Below are 20361 nucleotides of genomic sequence, written 5' to 3' on the forward strand. Positions count from 1 at the left end.
GTACCAAAGCAACACAAACACGGCAGTGGCGCAGCCCAAAGCAGGATGGCAACACTGAGAGCATACCCTCTACCCCTGCAGCTGACTGGTTTGAGGCTGCTCCTGTGGAAAGCTCTATATCGGCTTACGTTTATACTCAAGTCCATTCACAGGTATCTCAGCACACTAGCATTCAGCGCCACCTCAATATTTATTGATCAGAGGCGTGAGTTAGGGGTAGGGGTGCCATGACCTCCCCCGCTAACTCTTTCATTGGATGTTCTTGATAAAAATATCTCATGTGAGTCGCGTATTTCATGAAAATGTCCTTACTGGATGGATATGTGATAATGATGATATATGACATATGATGATAACTCGTATTTGAAGGCACAAGATCAAAAGGCGTATCGTAGAGCACTGATTATGGGAGATACTGGCGTTGAAAAGGATTCACACCATGATCGAAAATGCTAATTTTACGCGAACGGACTCATGAGTCGACTCACTCAGGCTCACTCAGACTCAGGTGACGCCGTGAGTCTGAGTCTGAGTGAGTCCGGCTGAATAATATGTTGGAGAGTTTGAGTCTGAGTGAGTCCGGCTGAAAAAAAGTTTAGCGAATCTGGTCTGAGTCAGAGTGAGCCCTCAGAGAAAAATATATTTCTTGAGTGAGTCTGAGTGAGCTCCGATTTTTTTGCCGACCTATGAACCAGAGCTATATCAGCCTCACCTGCCACTATTTAACCTCCAACTTCGAGATGACAAGCTTTGCGTTGGAAAACCGGAGCGTGACCGAGAGCCACACTGCTTGCAACATCCTAGAGCACCTGCAAGCAGTGATGGATAACTGGGAGCTGCCACTGCAGAAAGTGCCAGTCTATGTCGTGACGGACAATGCACGAAACTTTCACGCGGCCCTTAGGGGTATTTCTTGCGTCCCAATGCAGTGTATGGGCCATACACTGCAACTAGCTATAAAAGATGCCAAGGAGGAAATAGCAGGAGTGCCTGCCATTCTCAAGAAGTGTCGCGCAATTGTTGGCCATTACAAACACAGTGCCCAAGCTGTGGCAAGACTGAAGGACTGCCAGTGACGAATGGAGCTCTCAGTTCTGGAACTTATTCAAGACGCGGAAACAAGGTGGAATAGTGAGCACGATATGCTCTCGCGTCTTGTGCAGCTGAAGGAAGCCATCTGTTTGGAGCTGGCCACCTCTGAGACAACTGTGCCCAATTTGGCTTCACAGGAGTGGAAAGCTGTGGCTGGACTAATCAAAGCTCTTGAACCAATTGCACCGGTGACCAAAGATCTTAGTGGCCACAAATATGCAACTTTGTCGTCAGGGGTACCGTCTTTGTATGGAACACGGATGGTTCTGAAAGACTGTATTGCAGCCGATGATGACACCTCAGAGTTTGCTAGAAATTTGCTGAAAAGCATGAGGACAAGGTTTCCAGGGCAGGACGAGCAAAAGGAGTATGTGCCTGTGACCCAAGGTTTAAGAACCTCTTCTGTACTGAGACAGTCCAGGAAACAAGGCTCTTGGAGCTTGCAAGAACTGAGCTGCAGCTCCCTCCAGAAGAAGAATCAAATGACTATGTCGAAGCGTCGACATCTACAGCTCACAAGGAGTGTGTCAGCAGTATCTGGGACAGCATTGAGAAGCTGGCAGCGTCATCAGAAAAAAGACACTCCACCTAAACAGCCAACATCGAGGAGTTTAAGCGGTACCTTTGAGAGCCCACTTCCAGCAAGGACCAAGACCCTCTAGCATTGTGGAAAGAAACAGGCAAGCAGCACTTCCCAGGATTGTGCAAGATGGCCATGAAATACATGGGCATTCCTGCAACAAGTGTACCAAGTGAAAAGTTGTTTTCGACGGCTGGTAACATTGTTACGGCCCGGAGGGAGAAGTTGACCTCAGATCACGCACAACAGCTGCTTTTTTTTCATGAGAATTTGTAAACATTCATGCTTCTTTTAGGGGGGACGTGGCAATGGGTATGGTAAATTCGGTCAAAATGTTCAATTTTTCAATTTCTTTTTTTCTGCAATCTTGAGACCATGCAAGTAAAGCTGCTATGGAGGCTAGTTGGTGCGAATACATGGCTTGAGACCATGTTTTAAGTCATGGTGAAATATTAGACCAAAATAAGCAGTAGAAATTAAAAAAAAAAGCATTTTACTAGTGTGCTGTCATCGAAAACTGTGAGAAAATTGGGCGTTAGAAAATGCAAATCTAAAGTTTTTCCTTGGCACAGTGCCACCATATTGGTGTCATCATAAAGAGGACAGATAGAGCTCAAGATAGCCGCAAAGCTGCATTTTTCCAATGAAAAATAAAACCAGCTTCCTTCCGAGTTCCATTTTCTTAGCTTTTAGCTCCATTTTCTTTTAGCTCCATTTTCTCAGCTTTCATTTTTCGAACAGTTGCTGTCAGTCATCCCTGTGCCATTTCACAACAAATAAAGATATAACCTTGCAGGAGGATCGAAAGGTGGCCCAGTTGGTAATTCATTTTCTTCGTTCAGCGAACTGGGAGCGCAGAAAAAACACAAAGGACGAAGCGAGGAACCATGCGCTCGTCTTATGTGGTTCCTCGCTTCGTCCTTTGTGTTTTTTCTGCGCTCTCAGTTCGCTGAACGAAGAAAAAAGGTATAACCATTCCATTTTCTGTGCTTAGATCCTGAGATTTTGGTGAGTGCTGTAAAGCTGTCCATATTTGTCTGCACGTCATACAGATTTTTATAATTGGCTTTTTGTAAAAGTGGTTAGTAAGACAATATGCACAAGAAATTTCAAAAATTTTTGTGTGTGCTTATTTGAATATTAAAAAATAAACCAATAGCGTTATGGCATAGAATGGGCCCTTATGAATATCCTTATGCAAAAATCTTGATGAACTTATGTCTAATTCATTAATTAATTTTGGGATGATAATGAGAGTCTATCAAGTGTTGTAACTCAAAAACTACAAAAGATAGCTGATATCAGCACAACATATCACATCTGCATGCCAAATTTTATCACTTTATCTCGATAAAAAAGCAAAGATAGTTTTCAATGCCACGTCCCCCCTTATACTTGTTATTCGATATTCAATTCTGTATTCAGCTTTTTTTTAATTCGATTCGGTATTCAATTCGAGACTTACTAAGCATAGACCGCTTATAACGTAAGTCGCCGGAGTCGCGAATATTCGCACTATAAGCGGTACCGCACTACAGTAAAAGCTCGTTAATTCGAATTCCACGGGAACGCTGAGCAATTTCGAATTAAACAAAATTCGAAATAATGAAAGTGAGCAAAAATGGGTGGATTTCGGGGGTGGGGGCACGAAAAATATTTATTGGCCAAAAAAGTCGGTGATGACCATCTGCTTCTTTTCTCTGAATGCCACAGCTGCGGCTCTCTGTTCCAGCGCGCGGACGCGGCGCAGGGAATCCTCTTCACCCTCTTCAAAGCTGAAGAAGAGACGCACCACATTAAGTGCCTCCATCACCGCAGAAGCTGACGGGCGCACAGGCGCTTCGTCATCTTCGTCTTCCTCACCTTCTGGCTCTTCAGCAACAGGCTGCGCGCTGGCTACTTGAGCGATAATGTCCTCATAAGTCAGGGCACCACACACCGATGCACCAGTGTAAACTTCAACATAATCGGCAAAACGTACGCCCCGAAGAGTGTCGCGCAATGCCACTGGCATGAGCTCCTCAGCCCCGTCCACGTCGACGTCACAACTATCCTGCGCACTTCCAGCTGCAAATCCACTGTGGCGGAAACAGTTTGCGATTGTGGTCGCGGTCACCTGTTCCCATGCGCGCACCAACATGTGCATGGCAGTGAGCAGCGTAATGCCGAAGTCCTTCCTGTCGCCCGCGCACAAAATCATTCTCTCCAGCATGTGACGCCTATAAAAGCACTTGATGTTCCTTATCACACCCTGGTCCATTGGCTGTAGGGCCGCAGTCGTATTTGCTGGAAGGAACACTAACTTTGTTGCTCTCAGCTCAACGTCGACTTTGTGCGCCGAACAGTTGTCGACGACAAGAAGAACGCGTCTGCCGCCCAGTTCCATTCGCCTGTCGAATTTCAGTAGCCACTTCCTGAATAGGTCACCTGTCATCCAGGCTTTCTTGTTTGCGGCGTACTCCGTCGGCAGTGACCGAATGTTTTTGAAGCACCGTGGCTTGAGTGCTTTGCCAATCACAAAAAGGGGGACCTTTTCCGTACCGGTCATATTTGCGGCGACCAGAACAGTGACACGCTCTTTGCTGCGCTTGCCGCCGGCACAGCTGTCTCCCTTGTAGGTGATCGTCTTGTCTGGCTGCAACTTGAAAAATAACGCTGTCTCGTCAGCGTTAAACACATCCTGTGGTGAGTAGCTCTCCAAGTACTGCTGCAGGGTGTCGCTTCTCCAAGTAGCGCATGTTTCGGCGTCCACTTCCTTTGCCTCGCCGGATAACGTGCGGAATACGAGATTGTGCCGCTCCCTGAAACGATGAAACCATCCCTCGGCCATTGAAGCTCGGACATTGAAGACAAAGTCTTCAATGTCCAAGCGCAGGGCGAAATCGGCTGCCTTGGCCATGATGATAGGGCCGCTCAATGCGATACTCTGGGCTCTCATTTCTTTAACCCAGATAATCAAAGCTGACTCCAGTTCCGGGAACTTCGCTGTCCTTGACCTTTTTCGACTGGCGCCAAAATCCTCGGCTTCATAGGCGTTTTCAATGGCCGTCCTGTTGCGTATGTAGGTTGACAACGTGCTCGGAGGTATGCCGTGCTTCCTCGCAATTTCGTATTTGCTCGAGTTCCCTTGGTCAACCTCTCGCAAAATCTCCACCTTCTCCTTCACAGTCTTCGTGCAGTAGTTTCCCCGCGGCATCTTGCAACTTCGATGCGGAATAAGACGGCTTGACGGCGTGAACGAACGTGCTCGAGGAACAAAGTGACGCTGCCGGGTGCGGCCTAGGACTGCTAGGACTACTCCGCCGACTCCTCAGCGTCCCGCGGGTCCCGCGTATACAAGTGGCGCCAGGCGCTGAGATAGCGGGAGGGCTACGGAAAAAAAAAAAAATTGCTCCCTGGATTTCGGAGGCCATACTTTGCTCGCCCTTTGCTCGGAGGCCACTTGAAGCTCGAAAAAACCGGTCGTGCCACCTATCGTTCGGCCGTAAAAGCTTCCACTAGTGTTTGACAATGATGACGCTCGGCGGCGCGCGCTTCGAATTATCCGTAGAGGCGGCAATTTCTGTTCGAATTAATGAATCGTTTTACACATGGTCTCCTATGCACTGCGGACCGGACTGCGGTGACCATTTCGAATTATCCAAAATTTCGAATTAATGAGGTGTGAATTAACGAGCTTTCACTGTATAATCAAAACAACATTTTTGAAAGGTTGCACGTGTGCAAAACATGACCAACGGGTAAGCACGCGATTCCGACTATCGAGGCATGCGACTGGGATGTTAGTTTGCGTCTGCTTACATTTGGAAATGTTGAAAGGTTAGCATCCGTAGACCTGCAGTGCCGACATAACGAACGCGGAAAAAATGCGCCGTCACGGGAAGTCGCCGCGGTAACACACTGCGCGTACGCGATGTCGAAAACGGTGGCGACCACAAACCGCCACTCGAGTGTTTCACACGGACGCCCGCGTTTTCGTTAAAGATGCAAGTCCCCCCTTCTAAATGCAACAACTGCAAAATGTTTCATCGACTCGGCACCAAACCGCAACTTCTGTAGTCCGCGGCCGCCGACATGGCAGCTAGCGCTCGTTAGGCCTAGCGTGCGCGTGGCAACTTGGCATGCCGCCGCGAGAAGCTTGCCCTAGGCAACACTGAGATCGGGCGTAGAAGAGATCGCACTCGTGAGCTAAACCGAGGGCATCACATGTCAAACGCAGTTTCGGTTCGCGGTCGGGAGAACAGCCACGACAACTATCCTGAAAAAGTCTCTCAAGCTTGTAAGTCCGCCTGTTGGTGGCAAAGGCGAAAGCTCAGTCGCGTCTCAAAGCATTGTTACATGCGAGGGAATCGAGGTTGCACGCGCGATATCTGTGCTCTATGACGAAGCAGCTATTTTCCCGATGGAGACAAACAGCGGTAACGCGCTCTTGATGCGGACGTGGGCGCCCGTACGTAGCGGAGTGCGCATGTCAAGGGGGCAAAGGCTTCTCCGTCGGCCACGCAACCCCCTCCTCACACCACGCACCTGCACAGGGCTGCTGTCCCCCACCGCCACCCCTTTTTTTCCCCCCCGCTCCTGTTCGTTCGTTCCGCGTCCGCTCCTCCTTCGTAACGTCGTCGCCGCTCTCTGCCCCGCCGGCGCATCTCCGCTGAGAAGCACGTTCGCTCTCTCGCATCTCTGAGAACGTTCCGGCAGCCGCATAATAACCGGTCTTTCATCTCGGGGGACTGCACAATAAGCGGTATGCGTATACATGGAGTTCTATGGGAGGGTAAACGGGATTCAGAAAAAACCGCATTATATCTGGTACTGCACTGTAAGTGGTTACGTTATAAGTGGTCTGAGCTGTATTCGGTATTCACACACCCCTACATTTATGATGTTGCTATGGCCCCTAGAAACAAGAAACACTGCAACACAAGTTAGTGTGTTGCGCCGAGTCATATTTAAGAGAAATTCTGATAATTCAAACATCCGATGATTCATACAAAATCCTGGGTGGATGCATGACTTGTGACAGCTGCATTTAGGCAGTTCACCAATATACCGCTCTTAACCAATCTTGAATATGCTGATGAAAACCACAGCAGATTTCTTTGTTCTAGGTGAGAAAATTTACCAAATACAGTCCGAAGCAAAGGTCAAACCCAAATCCAGAAACTGGAGGAAACAGTCCTGAGGGATTTCACATGTGAAATTGAATTCGAGCCCCTTTCCTCAAAATCCTTTAGAACACTGATCATGACACGTAAAATCATCCAAGTAACAGGAAGTTTTTATACCATCCCCTTCCAGATCATGTTGTATCATTCTGTCCGCGTGATTAGAAAAAATGTAGCTTAGAAGAGGAGCTACCTTCGAGCCAATACATATGCCTGATCTCCAGATGTAGACACCATTGTCCCAGGCGGTAAGTTGACTTTAACAGATTTTGAACAGTGATGCATTCTTTCACAATCTGAAAAAGGTAATGGTGAAGGAAGGAGTAAAATAAATCTTCGACATCAATTCTAAACACCCAGCAGCGGCCAGGGTTCTCATACTTCAAATATCGAACTACTTCAGCAGAGTTTGGAATCGGAAAGGGGTCCTCAAGTTTGAGTGATGACAAATGTTTTTTAGAGGTAACAAGACACTTCATTCTGCTTAGTATCATGCTTGGAAACAATACTCCTGAAGGAGATATCTAGTTTGTGTCTTGGCAGAAAGAAACACATTCAACTGATCGCTCTTCACAGCACTGACAGAGGCAGCCACGTGGTCTAGATTGTCTTCAACGAAGCGACAGCCTTTATTTTTACTGCTACTACCTTACAAAACATTTTTCCATAACACGTGATGCCTTTTCTGCAAACATGCCTTGCGGCATACACACAGAAACATTCTTTATCTGAAACAACTAGCCTAAGACCAGCTGCTACGCAACAATTTGCAAGAGGACACAAACACTTTTAAAGGAGCACTGACATCAAATTTACGCATGTCAAGATTTTTGCATCCACGAGTAGTTATCTACCCCCTAGTAGCGATTCGCGACCGAAAATGCAACTGAGGGACGAATAGCTATCTGTTTTATTGATTTATATCACCAGTATCTAGCACGATTCAAAACGGCCTGCAAGCCCGCCATTTTTTTAGCGCTGGCAGCGCTCCCTCGTGGTCAACTCCAGACCGCGCCCCAGTTTACCACTTGTCCACAGAAAGGAGTGACGTGAGGATCAGCTGCTCAGCTAACATTTCGTCTGCTAGGCGCGCACGTTCAGTCATGCCTTGTCACCAGCGTCGCCGTCATCGCCGTCAAAAGTGTCTACTTGTGTTGAAGACGACATTCTGGAACTTAGAATCAGCACGATACGCGACGTCGCGAATCATTTTCGCTTCGACCCTTTGCAAAACAGCGATTCAGAAATGGACGCCGTTCCAAGCAGCAACGAGGAGGTGCCCGGGGACGCACGCTTGGGCCATACTCGCTGGTGTGTCTCAATTAGCTATATCAGAGAATTTCAGCGTGCACGGCATTCCGGTATATGCAAAGGGGTCTATGGAATATCGGCATAGCGAATGCACACCAGCGGAGAAATGGAATACGATAGGTTTCTACAATAACAATTCTGTGCCACGGCCGGTCTAGAGGCGCGCGCTCGCTCCTTTCTGTGCTTGCCAGGTTCTTCTTTGCGCCGCCAGATGGCCTCACCTATCCGGCCTCTCACGGTTACGGCTGCAGTAACCCAGTATTACGCTAGCACAAGGAAGTCCACGGACGAACTAACATTCACTATTAACGCTACATGCATGTTACTTGTTAGCGATGTTATTTATCTATAGGCTACTCCACTTTGATAGCTTGTGGTCGTGTTGGCGTGTACCGTACGCGTAATTAAACGCCACGCAATTTCCGCTTTTTCCACGCCTCCACGAGCAGGTCCGCACTCCGCAGCGGTTCCCCAACATGCTGGCTCGTAGTCGCTCCGATTGATCGCGCTCGTGCTGTGGAGCACGCGACAAATTAGTCGATGCGACACGATGAATCGCAAGCACGGATGGGGACAGCAAGGAGAGCCACTGGCTGGGAGTGAGAGTGTCGCCTGGCGTCGGCGCCACAATAAATACACTCATATCGGCGACGTCGCTGTTACTAGCGTATCGTCACTCAGGATGGTATTTGGGGAATGTATCACACCTTACACGTAGCACTAGTGTCGATGTCACAGCGTGATCAATCTTCCATTGAGCTTTTATACGCTGTTTGCCCTGGAAATAAAATTACTTCCACACGACGGACGCCATTCAAATTTGGCCAAGAAGAACTATGCATACCGAGCAATCGAATGAATTGCACATCTCGACTTTAAGATTTGATGTCAGTGCTCCTTTAAAGGGCATGAACCTGCTCGTCTTTCACCGGAGTTTAACTGTGCGACTTCGGCCCTGTGCTTTGACCTACAGGGCGTGGTTGCCCATGCTCATGTGCTTATCTCTTGAGGGGGAGTACAACAGATGGCTCCTAGCTTCGTGCATGTCGTGCTTTCATTGCAAAGTTTGGGTTGAAGCCAGAGACCGCACGAAGGTCACTTCGCTCGCTGCAGCAGCCGTGTTTGCTAAAAGAGTGAGCTGCTAGCCTTTCTTTATGTGACATTCCAATTTGTTGGTGTCACATTCGTTGCTTTTCCCTTGCAGCAAAACTCTTACTTTTTCTTTTTTAAATGCGAAGCATTTCTTAGCGAACTTCTGCGACTTTGAGTGTATCTATCTGTCTATCTATCTAGCCGCCTACGACTTTGTGCTCTCCTGTCCGTTTTGTTAATTGGATGTATACCAAAATTGGTATGGAATAACATGACCGTATTATGAACATAAATGACAGGTCATAACATGAAAACCATGTCATGCATGCCATGAACAGCATGATTTACATTCCACGGCCTTGGGGCTCTTGCGGCCATTCCGTTAATTTCACATATACCAAACCTGGTATGACGTGACAAGAGTTCATGGCGAGAACATAATGACAAGTCCTAATGTGCAAATCATGTGTGGCATGATTTACATGACATGGTCTCGGGGCACTCGCGACCGTTTAAATGAATGGATATATATGAAAACTGGTATGCCGAGACATTTCGATATGACGAACATAACTGACTCGTGGTAACATGAAAATCATGACACGCGTGTCATGCACATGATTTACATGCCACGCTCATGACGCACTCGTGGCCGTTTCGCTAGGTTGATATACACCAAAATTGGTATTGCGCAATGTGACTGTATAAAGAACATGAATAACAGGTGGTAACATGAAAACCATGACATGCATGTCATGTATGTCATGATTTATATGCCACGCTCATGGTGCATTCGCGGCCGTTTCGCTGGCTTGATATTCACCAAAATTGGTATTGCGCGACGCAACTGTATGACGAACGTAAATTAGAGGTGGTAACATGAAAATTATGACATGCGTGTCATGTACGACATGATTTACATGGCACGCTCATGGTGCACATGTGGCCGTTTCGCTAGGTTGATATACAGTAAAAGCTCGTTAATTCGACACCTGTTAATTCGGAAATTTGGATAATTCGGACGGCTCTATTGGTCCCGGCCAAAGTGCATGTTAATCTATGGGACCAAACCTCCGTTAATTAATCAGAATTGGGCTTTGCACCGCTTAATTCGTACAAATGCTGACGGCTACCGCTACACAATAGTGTTGTAAAGCAGCGCTGGCACCACTGGAGCGAAACCGAAACCTGAGTGACATCGCCATCGTCATCAACTAGTGGGGGCGATCGCAGCGTCACCGAACGTTGGCGTCTTCTTTCTTCGCTCCACTGCGCCTCGGGCGCCATTTTCCCTTGTGTTGTGTCGGCACCGTCTTTTCTTGCGGAGTTCTCTTTTTTTTTTCCCCGTTGTGACCATGTTTACATGTGAGGCCCGAGCATGCGGCAGTAGTTGACGATGGCATCGACGAGGTTCATACCTGCCAACCTCACAGCATGAAAATTTGGGAGACTGCAGTGGGGAGGGGGAGTGGGTTTCTTTTTTCTTCCTCCATAGCATAAATTACTGAGACTGGAGATTGACATCAGAAAAGGGTAAGGATGTTTGTTTTGAGCTGCTTGAACCAAACTTCTTTACTTGTGAAGGCATCTGGCAGTTCACAGGCACACGTGGTACAGAATCCGTACTTGTCACCTTTCCGCGAAGTCACAAACCACGGAAACTCAGCTGTGTATGAGTCCAGAAACACTTGCAAGCACTTCTTTGATTTTGACGCCGTCATCAACCTTCTAAGTGAACTCTGGAAACACGCAACCCCCACGGCAGACGGCATAGCGTACAAAATGCCAAAGTTCTGGCTAGGCTGAACGGAAACGATTGCCGCAAATGAACTGAACAGTGTCCAGAGCGGCAAGATTGCAACACTCGGCGCTGTTTCTCCCAAGCACGCCGATATCGAGAGTGCAAAGCACAATGGGGGCCGCTTACTTACCGCCAGTCTGCCGGCCACCCCTCCTTTGGAAAATGTAATGTGCTCGACATTCTCGCCGTCTCGTTATCAGAGCGCTCGTGCAGCACCACGGCTCCGGCCGCCATTCACATTTGGCAATCTTTTTCCGTTGAGACTGTACCTTTTACCTCTCCTTCTTTTGGTACGGTGGCAAGCGCTTCTCGCGGCCAGCCTTCGCCCAGATGCGCAGTGCCTAGAATGTACTCAGCAGTACTCTGCGATATGGTTACAATGAAATAGAAGTGTGGTGGCGGGTGCTCTTCCGCAGCACCGCCACAGCAGGAAAACGTACGGGCATGATTTAAAAAAAGAGAGAGAGAAAAAACCCGCCTCTGCTGTGGTGGCCACTTTTCGGGAGATTCGAGATGACATTCGTACAATCGGGAGATTAGGTCCAAATTCGGGAGTCTCCCAGACAATTCGGGAGAGTTGGCAGGTATGGAGGTGTCAGCCGAGTCCACCGACGATGACTGCCCGACCTTCGATGCTGTCCTTCCCACATATATGACCCTTCAGGACTGCATCGCGATCGATGATTGTGTTGCCACGACTGGTCTCCTGCCCGATCAAGAAATTATTAATGATGTCGCGACCTCATCGCACCTCGCGGGAAGTCTCGGAGGCGCTTTTGATATTATAGGACGTTTGCTTGAGCACTTCCGACAGTTTGCGTGCTGTTGGCCATTTGGAAGAGTTAAGAAAAATTGTAATGTCAGCCGGAATCTGCGCAAAAACGCAGACGACCATTCCGAAATATTTCAGCAAATAAAGGTATGCTTCTCCAACTTGATTTTAATGTTGTTTTTCCTGTTCATTCGTTAATTCGGCATTCCGTTAATTCGGACATTTTTTCCGGTCCCGTGAAATCCGAATTAACAAGCTTTTATTGTACTCCAAAATTGGTATTGCGCGATGTGACTGTATCAAGAACACGAATAACAGGTGGTAACATGAAAACCATGATATGTCTGTCATGATTTACATGCCACGCTCATGGTGCATTCGCGGCCGTTTCACTAGCGTGATATACGCTAAAATTGGTATTGTGCGACGCGCCTGTATGACGAACGTAAATGAAAGGTGGTAACATGAAAATCGTGTCAGGCAAGTCATGTACATGATTTACATGCCACGCTCATAATGCGCTCGCGGCCGTTTCGCTCTCTTGATATACACCAAAATTGATATTGCGCAACTTGACTGTATGACCAACATATAAGACAGGTGGTAACTTGAAAATTATGATATGCATATCATTTATGGCATGATTTACATGCCACGCTCATTGTCCGATCGCGGCCGTTTCGCTAGCTTGATATACACCAAAATTGGTATTGTGTGACGCGAATGTATTACGAACATAAGTGACAGGCGGTAACATGAAAACCATGACATGCATGTCATGTATGGCATGATTTACATGCCACGCTTATGCTGGACTCGCGGCCATTTCGCTCGTTTGATATACACCAAAATTGGTATTGTGCGATGTGACTGTATGACGAACATAAATGACAGGTCCTAACATGCGAAGTATGTTATGCATATCATGTGCGGTATAATTTACATGACACTGTTATGGTGCGCTTCTGGCCGTTTAGATAACTGGATATATACCAAAATTGGTATGGCATGACAGGAGTGCGTGATGAACATAAATGACAGGTCATGCAGTGTATATACCAGAATATACGTTTCATTAACATGGTATATACCACATTGTGCATGCACGCGTGCATGGCAAACATGCGATATATGGTGAACTAGATGCCATGGCATGAATGATTTCATTTGGCTCAAAAATAAACAAAGCGATGTATGCAGCTCTTGCTGGCTGCTTCGCATTACATCGATTCCCACAGTGCGTGGGATCTGCTGAATTTTTTCCTCAGTCAGTATGTGATTGTTGGTGTGTGCAGTTTGCCTAGGTTGGCTGTATTGTCGACAGGCAGTTGGCTTTATTTGCAACTGTTAGTTACATAAAAATGCGAATGTTCTGCTAAAAGCAACAAAGGCAGCAGATATTTCTTGGCATCGACGAGCAAAAAGTTTAAATTAACTGAATTTTACAGTGTTTGAATCAAGCGGCTTTAAGATGCATTGAAGACATAGTGGGCCAATAAATAATCTGAGATTCATTTGAACTGACGTAAAGTTTCAATTATCAGAGTTTGAACTATCGGAAGTCTACTGTACATGCACTGGTGGAGTGTTGTCACCTAGAGACAGGTAGAAAAAAGTGCTTCCTGCTTTTGCAATGCCAACAAATGCCATTACATCCAGCCATGTTTCTTGGCAAGGACACACTGTTTGGTAGAAAGTCAGCCTGAGCAATCCATAGCAGAAGCTCTTATTAGACATCTGCCTTCCAGCCCTTGCGCTCAAGAGCTTGTGTGAGGCATTTGTGTTTCAAGGTATTCCTTCTGCTCCTTTTTATCCTCATATAGAAATGCATTTTCTCAATAGTACGCCTCCCCCACTACTGTCATATTAGCCAATATGCATATTTGACGCACTTTTTAGCAGCTGATTTTGAGGCCCTTTTACAGCTGATGCTCAATAGACCGATCTCACCAGACCATCTGCGCATGCGCGAGTTTCCGACAGTGGCACTGCCGCCATCTTAGTTGTAGTTCTCGGAGTGCTGCTGGTGCGGCTGCTTGCTGCGTGTTTCAGGTATATTGGCGTTTTGCATCAATCCTCAACACGCAAGACGATTGAACGCGGTGGAAAACTGCGTCCGCACCTCCAATGTATGTTATTTTATTTCAGGTTAAACTGCATCCTAGCGGTAAAAGAAAAAAAGAACAGTTGATAGTGCTTACATGTGACGAGGTCGTCTCGTTGGGTTGATGAGCTTGCGTCGTTTTGCTGAATAAATATCAGTAATAAAAAAAAAGAAATCACGTTCCCGTCGTCATGAGAGCAAATATCTTCTACAGTGAAAGCAAGCATGCAAGCGACACAAGCTACGGTATCCAGAAAATAACTTTCCCAAACTGCGAGGAGAAAAAAAAAAGAAAAAAAAAAGCCGAAGGGACGAAAAAAAGAAGCTTATTGCGCTTTTTTTTGGCGAGGCGACACTTTCCATGTAGACTGTGTTGTCAACGCAGGACTTCGATCACAGTAATAAGTTAAACGTGAATGAAGATAAAACAGTCGCCGTAAAGCAGGTTAGAGGCGCGTCCGCTGAACGGTGACTGGCCGCTCATGTCGTTTGCCAAAGTTTAACATCACAAAAATCTCGTGAATGGCATATTTCCTGCTGTACAAGGGATGGATGAGTCAGTAAGAGATTTTGGCGACACACGCAATGTGGCGGATAAACAGTAGCTCGCTCCGGCTGGCGGCGGCGGCCTCAGCCGGTGGCTTGGCGCCGGTATCGTCGCTAGGCCTACCGCTTCGAAACGGCAGTGTACGGTTAATAGCCCACGCTCATAAAGAAGTTCAGCTTTTCTACCGCTGTTGCCCGCTTTACGATGCGTTCACAAGAATATCGCATATTGAAAGGAATAGGGAAATCCCAGCGGCGGAGTTGGCTGCGATGCCGGCACGGCCAAATTTTCGCCGTGCGCTCCACGGCGCGAGCTGTACACAGCATGCAGTTATAATCTTGGCTTGTATTACAGGTCTCGTTCATGCTAGACGCTTGACAATCCTCATCGCATTTGGTGAGAGGTCGGTTTAGGTCTCCCCATATGTTAAAGCGATCTCTGTTGAGCCCGGAAAGGACGTTGTGTCCAATCTGTCGCCGCTGGCGGCGATCGCCTCGGCAAGGGGATCGAGCTCGCGTTATATGAACTTTTGCTGTCGCTGATCGGTCCATCATTCGCGTAGCAAGGTTGTTATGACGCAATAGGGCACTGCTAAACCACGATGCATCATGTACAGGGAGTTCACAAACACGTTGAACAAGAAAGTGTGCGGTAGTTGCCTCTCGGTCCGACTTCGTTGACTGTCGCACACATTCCTGTCGGAGCTTGAAATCCTCTGAGAACACCTAAAATCCGAGTCCTTTTGCTTCAAGCTCCTGTTGTAGCATCCCAGCACACAGCACATCAATCCAACCATCGCAATTCATCCAAATAAAGCTGCTAAAGCTCATTAATGCAGCTCGCCAATGCACCAGCTGTAGGCAGCTGAACGTGCTGAGTACTACAAGTACCGGCACGCACTGCAGCAGCGGTGGCGTAGTGAAACTCGCGGTGAGATCGGTCTATTACCATGAAATCATGAGCCCTTGCAGTGAATCCGATAAGATTTGGAGGGGGGGGGGGCGCTTGCTCGGTCGCGGATCAAAATATTCAAAATAGTGGTGGAAGAGAATAAAGGACGCACCGCCTGCTTCTAATGACATGCTTAACCCCTTGAGGGTTTTCGCCGTACATGTACGGCAGAAGCTTCCTGGTACCAAAGGGTTTTCGTCGTACATAGCTGTTATTCCTAAAACGCGCGCCTTTTTCGATCATTTCTTTTGCTTGGCCTGTGCTGCCACACTTCAGGAATACGTGGAATTCTTTTCATGCGCCGATGCTTCTCCATTGTATTTTTTTTTGCTTCCCAAAATGATGTGCCGGCTATTGCTTGCTCATCCGAGCGTGTTCGCGGTGCAGCTGGTTTAAAGTGCGCGTCTTTTTTGATCATTTCTCTTGCTTTGCATGTGCTGCCACGCTTCAAAAATACATGAAATTTTTTTCATGCGCCGATGTCTCTCCGTTGTTGCTTTTTTTTTATGCTTCGCAAAACGGTGCGCCGGCTATCGCTTGCGCAACCGAGCGCCCACGGAGTGGTTGGTTTCAAACGCATGCCTTCTTCGATCATTTCTGTTGCTTGGAATATGCTGCCATGATTCGGGAATATGTGGAATTTTTTTAATGGGCCGTTGCACCTCCGTGCGCCGGTGTCTCTCCGTCTCTTTTTTTGTTTTGTTTTGCTTACAACGGGGCGTGGCGGCTTTCAATTACGCATCAGAACGCCGCACGCGGTCCGGCTGGTTTTGGTTTCGTCCTTCGGGTGGTTTTCGCTTCTTGCGCCCGCATAGCTGATGGCTGTTTGGTTTCTAATCTCTCAAAGGGTGACCACTTGTTACTCTCTCGTTTATTGCTCCCGGGGGAGCGATTACATCTGTTTCCGTGCGGCGCTAAATTACACAAACGATGCCGCCGTGATTGCGTTTCCTGTTTTAGGGCCTCGGAAAAACTAACTACGTCTTGTTTGTGATAAGACGAAGGATTACTGTAGGTTTATCACTCGTTTTGCTTTCTGGACGGGCGCACAACCATAGAGTTTTCTTCCGTGCGCTCACTGATGCAGTTCACTTACGCTATGGTAGCACGTGCCCGTTGCTCTGCTGTCGGTGAGTCGAGCAGTGATACTTTCGATGCGGACTATTCCCCAAGTGCCGAATCAGAATCTGATGCATTGGATTTCAGTTTGTCAGACGAGGATTTTTCGACGAGTTCAGACTCCGATGACGATCAAGGAGCGACATCTGAAAAGCGTGTGCAGCGAGCCATGCTTCAAAGACTATCACGCTGAAAATTTTTAGTGTTAGAGCACAAACATTTTTAACCGGGAAAGTACTCTGGTGCGGTTATTTTTGTATGTCTGTGAGCTATGTATAATACAATGCATAATTTTTATTTATAAAAACTGTTAAGTTTTTTTAGGATTTTGCTTCATTTTACTAAGAATAAACCATGTGTATGTAACAACAAAAATGATTTTTTTTGTCACTTTACGGTCACGAAAAAATTTTATTGTCTGAAGAATTTATTTCAGCAATAAAAGAATTACACATTTTGGACTGGATTTCGCGAAAAAATTCGGCCCTCAAAGGGTCAATTGAATGTGCATGCGTTCACTGTTTTTATCCGCACCGTTGGATGAATAAAAACAGTGAATGAAAGAGTGAAAATGGCGGCATATTTCAAATCTTCTGAAAAAGGGAGGCATGCTTGGGTAGGGGCACTTCAAGTGCTCGGTATTTTACGGTATGCATCAATTTATTGGTTGCAGCAACTTATTGATACGATGACATGGTGCTCTTTGGCCACACTTTGCCCTTGCACCACAAAACATCATCTCATCATCGTCATCAAGGTAGTACTTTTGTGTGCTTGAGGGAGCCATCACTTTTGACACCAGAAGTGTTCATAACCATACTGCTAGTGCCAAGTCGTTCAATTTGTACTGTCGCAGGTGCGCAAACGACGATCATGAGCCAGGCCTGTGCCGAGCGGTGTGCCATCATGCGACTTGTGGACCCCAGGTGGGCAGGCGTGGCCAAAGGAGTGGGCACTCAACGCATCATTGGTCGCATTCACCTTGGTAAGCTAGTATGCACTGCAAGTCCACCGGCAGTTATTGAATGAACGATAGGCAGGACGAGACGCCTTCATTTTTCTTCACACATACTACAGCATAGACCGCTTATAACGTAAGTCGCTGGAGTCGCGAATATCCACACTATAAGCGGTACTGCACTATAACCAAAACAACATTTTTGAAAGGTTGCACGTGTGCAAAACATGACCAACGGGTGGGCGCGCGATTCAGACTATCGAGGCATGCGACTGGGACGTAAGTTTGCGTCTGCTTACATTTGCAATTGTTGAACGGTTAGCGTCCGCGGACCTGCGGTGCCAACATAACGAACGCGGAAAAAATGCGCCGTCACGGGAAGTCGCCGCGGTAGCACACTGCGTGTGCGCCATGTCGAAAATGGTGGCGACGACAAACCACCACTCGAATGCTTCACACGCACGCCCGCATTTTCGTTAAAGATGTAAGTCACCCCTTCTAAATGCAACAACTGCAAAATGTTTCGTTGACTCGGCACCAAACCGCAACTTCTGTAGTCCACGGCCGCCGACATGGCAGCTAGCGCTCGTTAGGCCTAGCGTGCGCGTTGCAACTTGGCATGCCGCTGCGAGATGCTTGCCCTAGGCAACACGGAGATCGGGCGTAGAAGAGATCGCACTTGCGAGCTAAACCGGGGGCATCACGCGTGAAATGCAGTTTCGATTCGCGGTCGGGAGAACAGCCGCGGCAACTATCCCGAAAAAGTCTCTCAAGCTTGTAAGTCCGCCTGTTGGTGGCAAAGGCGAAAGTTCAATCGCGTCTCAAAGCATTGTTACTTGCGGGGGAATCGAGGTTGCACGCGCGATATCTGCGCTCTACGACGAAGCAACTATTTTCCCAACGGAGACAAATAGCAGTAACGCGCTGTTGATGCGGAAGCGGGCACCCATACGTAGCGGAGCACGCATGTCATGCGGCCAGGGCAAAGCGTGCATGTCAAGGGGGCAAAGGCTTCTCTGTCGGCCACGCAACCGCTCCCCCTCCTCACACCACGCACCCGCGCCGGGCTGCTGTCGCCCACCGCCATCCCCCTTTTTTTTCTCCTCCCGCTCCTTGTTCGTTCGTTCCGCATCCCCTCCTCCTTCGTAACGCCGTCACCACTCTCTCCCCCGCCGGCGCATCTCCGCTGAGAAGCACGCTCGCTCCCTCGCATCTCTGAGAACGTTCCGGCAGCCACATTATAACCAGTCTTTCATCTCGGGGGACTGCACAATAAGCGGTATGCGTATACATGGAGTTCTATGGGAGGGTAAACGGGAGTCAGAAAAAACCGCATTATAGCCGGTACTGCACTGTAAGCGGTTACGTTATAAGCGGTCTGAGCTGTATATTAGCGGGAATGGGGGCAGTAAACTAGCGTGCACAAGATAAACACAAGCAAATAATTTGAAGCATTTCTAAGTGAGTGGAAAAGAAAACAAGTTCTTAAGGAGATTGCATATTCTAAATTTAATCCACCATTGTGACCCTGGTTTACGTGCTGAGGCTTCCAAAGTCAGTTATTGCGAAGCTAATCTAGACAGCCTGCCTTAGACGAGTGGCGCAGTTGTTAATAATAACAGCACATGCACACCTTAGAGAAGGAGAGGACTAAATCTGGGTCTGCGTATGCATGTACTTGTCCACCTTATTCATTATTACTGCCACGAGTGCATAAGTGGCAGCACAATGAACTCGTGGCAGTACAACAGTTTCCAGCACTCATGAGTGTGCTGGCAGTTCATAGGTAAAAAACAGCGCAAACGAAACGAAATCGACCATCCAAAAAGGTCGACCAAAAAGATCGACCATCCCGGGAGCAACACCAGGGCGTGGTCTACAAAGTGTCATGTGCTGACTGTCCAGCGAGCTACATAGGCGAGAGTAAGTGCTTCCTGGAAAGAATGCGCCAACACAAAAACGACGTCAGAAAGATGGAAATGCAACGCAGTGCCCTTGCAGAGCATTGCGAGAAGCACGACCACAAAATTGACTTCGAGGGCGCTGCCATCATAGAAACGGAAAGGAATCTGGGAAGGAGGCTCTTACTCGAGTCGTGGCACATCCAGAACACACCTGCGAATGTGAACCGGTCTCTCGGAACAATGCCTCCGATCTACGTGCACGGCCTCCGGAATGTGAGGGAAAAAGAAAGGCGGAGCCAAAAGAAGCTGCGACGAAGCCCCCCTGATCAGCACAGTCACCCCTGAAGAAGAGACCAAGCCGGTCTCGAAACGTCGGGTTTCCTCCAAGAATTTGTGGCTGGAGGTATTTCAACTTCTTAACACAAGGAAGACACGGGACAGAGTGCTGACTTCAACTGGTTATTTGAAGTCAGCACTCTGTCCCGTGTCTTTCTTGTTTCGTTTGTGCTGTTTTTTACCTATGAACTATGCATCACCAACTAGCCTGCCAGCAAATGTTATTGGTGCGCTGGCAGAGTGCTACAGGGTTCTGATTTTGCATAATGCTTGTTGCTCTGCGCAAGCTGACTCTGCCAAGGAGAGCGAGTTACGCTTCTTTGAGCTGCGGGGGCAGTGTGGGAAGCGTTACAAAGGGCCAGCTGCATTGTTTGCTTGCATGCTCTGGTCATTTGCGCATTCATATCATCCGCGCTGGCTTGAGAAACTGTTAGTGTAATCCTGAATCATAACACATTTTATTTAACAGTTTGTCCAAAACATTCATAAAATCCGTATCATCGTGAAATTCAGATCAACCGTGACAGTACAACCGCGATTGTGCCCTACAAACAATGACTCAAATGCAATGCCACAGTATGTTGCCTCGAGTATCATGTCATCGATGAATGTGGGGCCATGTGCTTTCG

General features: G+C 47.6%; 1 protein-coding gene across 1 annotated transcript in view; it reads left to right on the top strand.

The window, feature by feature from the left end:
• Positions 1-20361, top strand: part of LOC119390983 (protein DDI1 homolog 2) — an 87185-nt gene that overhangs the window by 30524 nt on the left and 36300 nt on the right. Inside the window, exon 4 of the mRNA XM_037658689.2 lies at positions 17391-17519. Within this exon, the coding sequence (XP_037514617.1) occupies positions 17391-17519 (129 nt within the window). The remainder of the gene's footprint in view (positions 1-17390; positions 17520-20361) is intronic.

Source organism: Rhipicephalus sanguineus, chromosome 4 (genome assembly GCF_013339695.2).
Source record: "Rhipicephalus sanguineus isolate Rsan-2018 chromosome 4, BIME_Rsan_1.4, whole genome shotgun sequence".
NCBI lineage: Eukaryota > Metazoa > Arthropoda > Arachnida > Ixodida > Ixodidae > Rhipicephalus > Rhipicephalus sanguineus.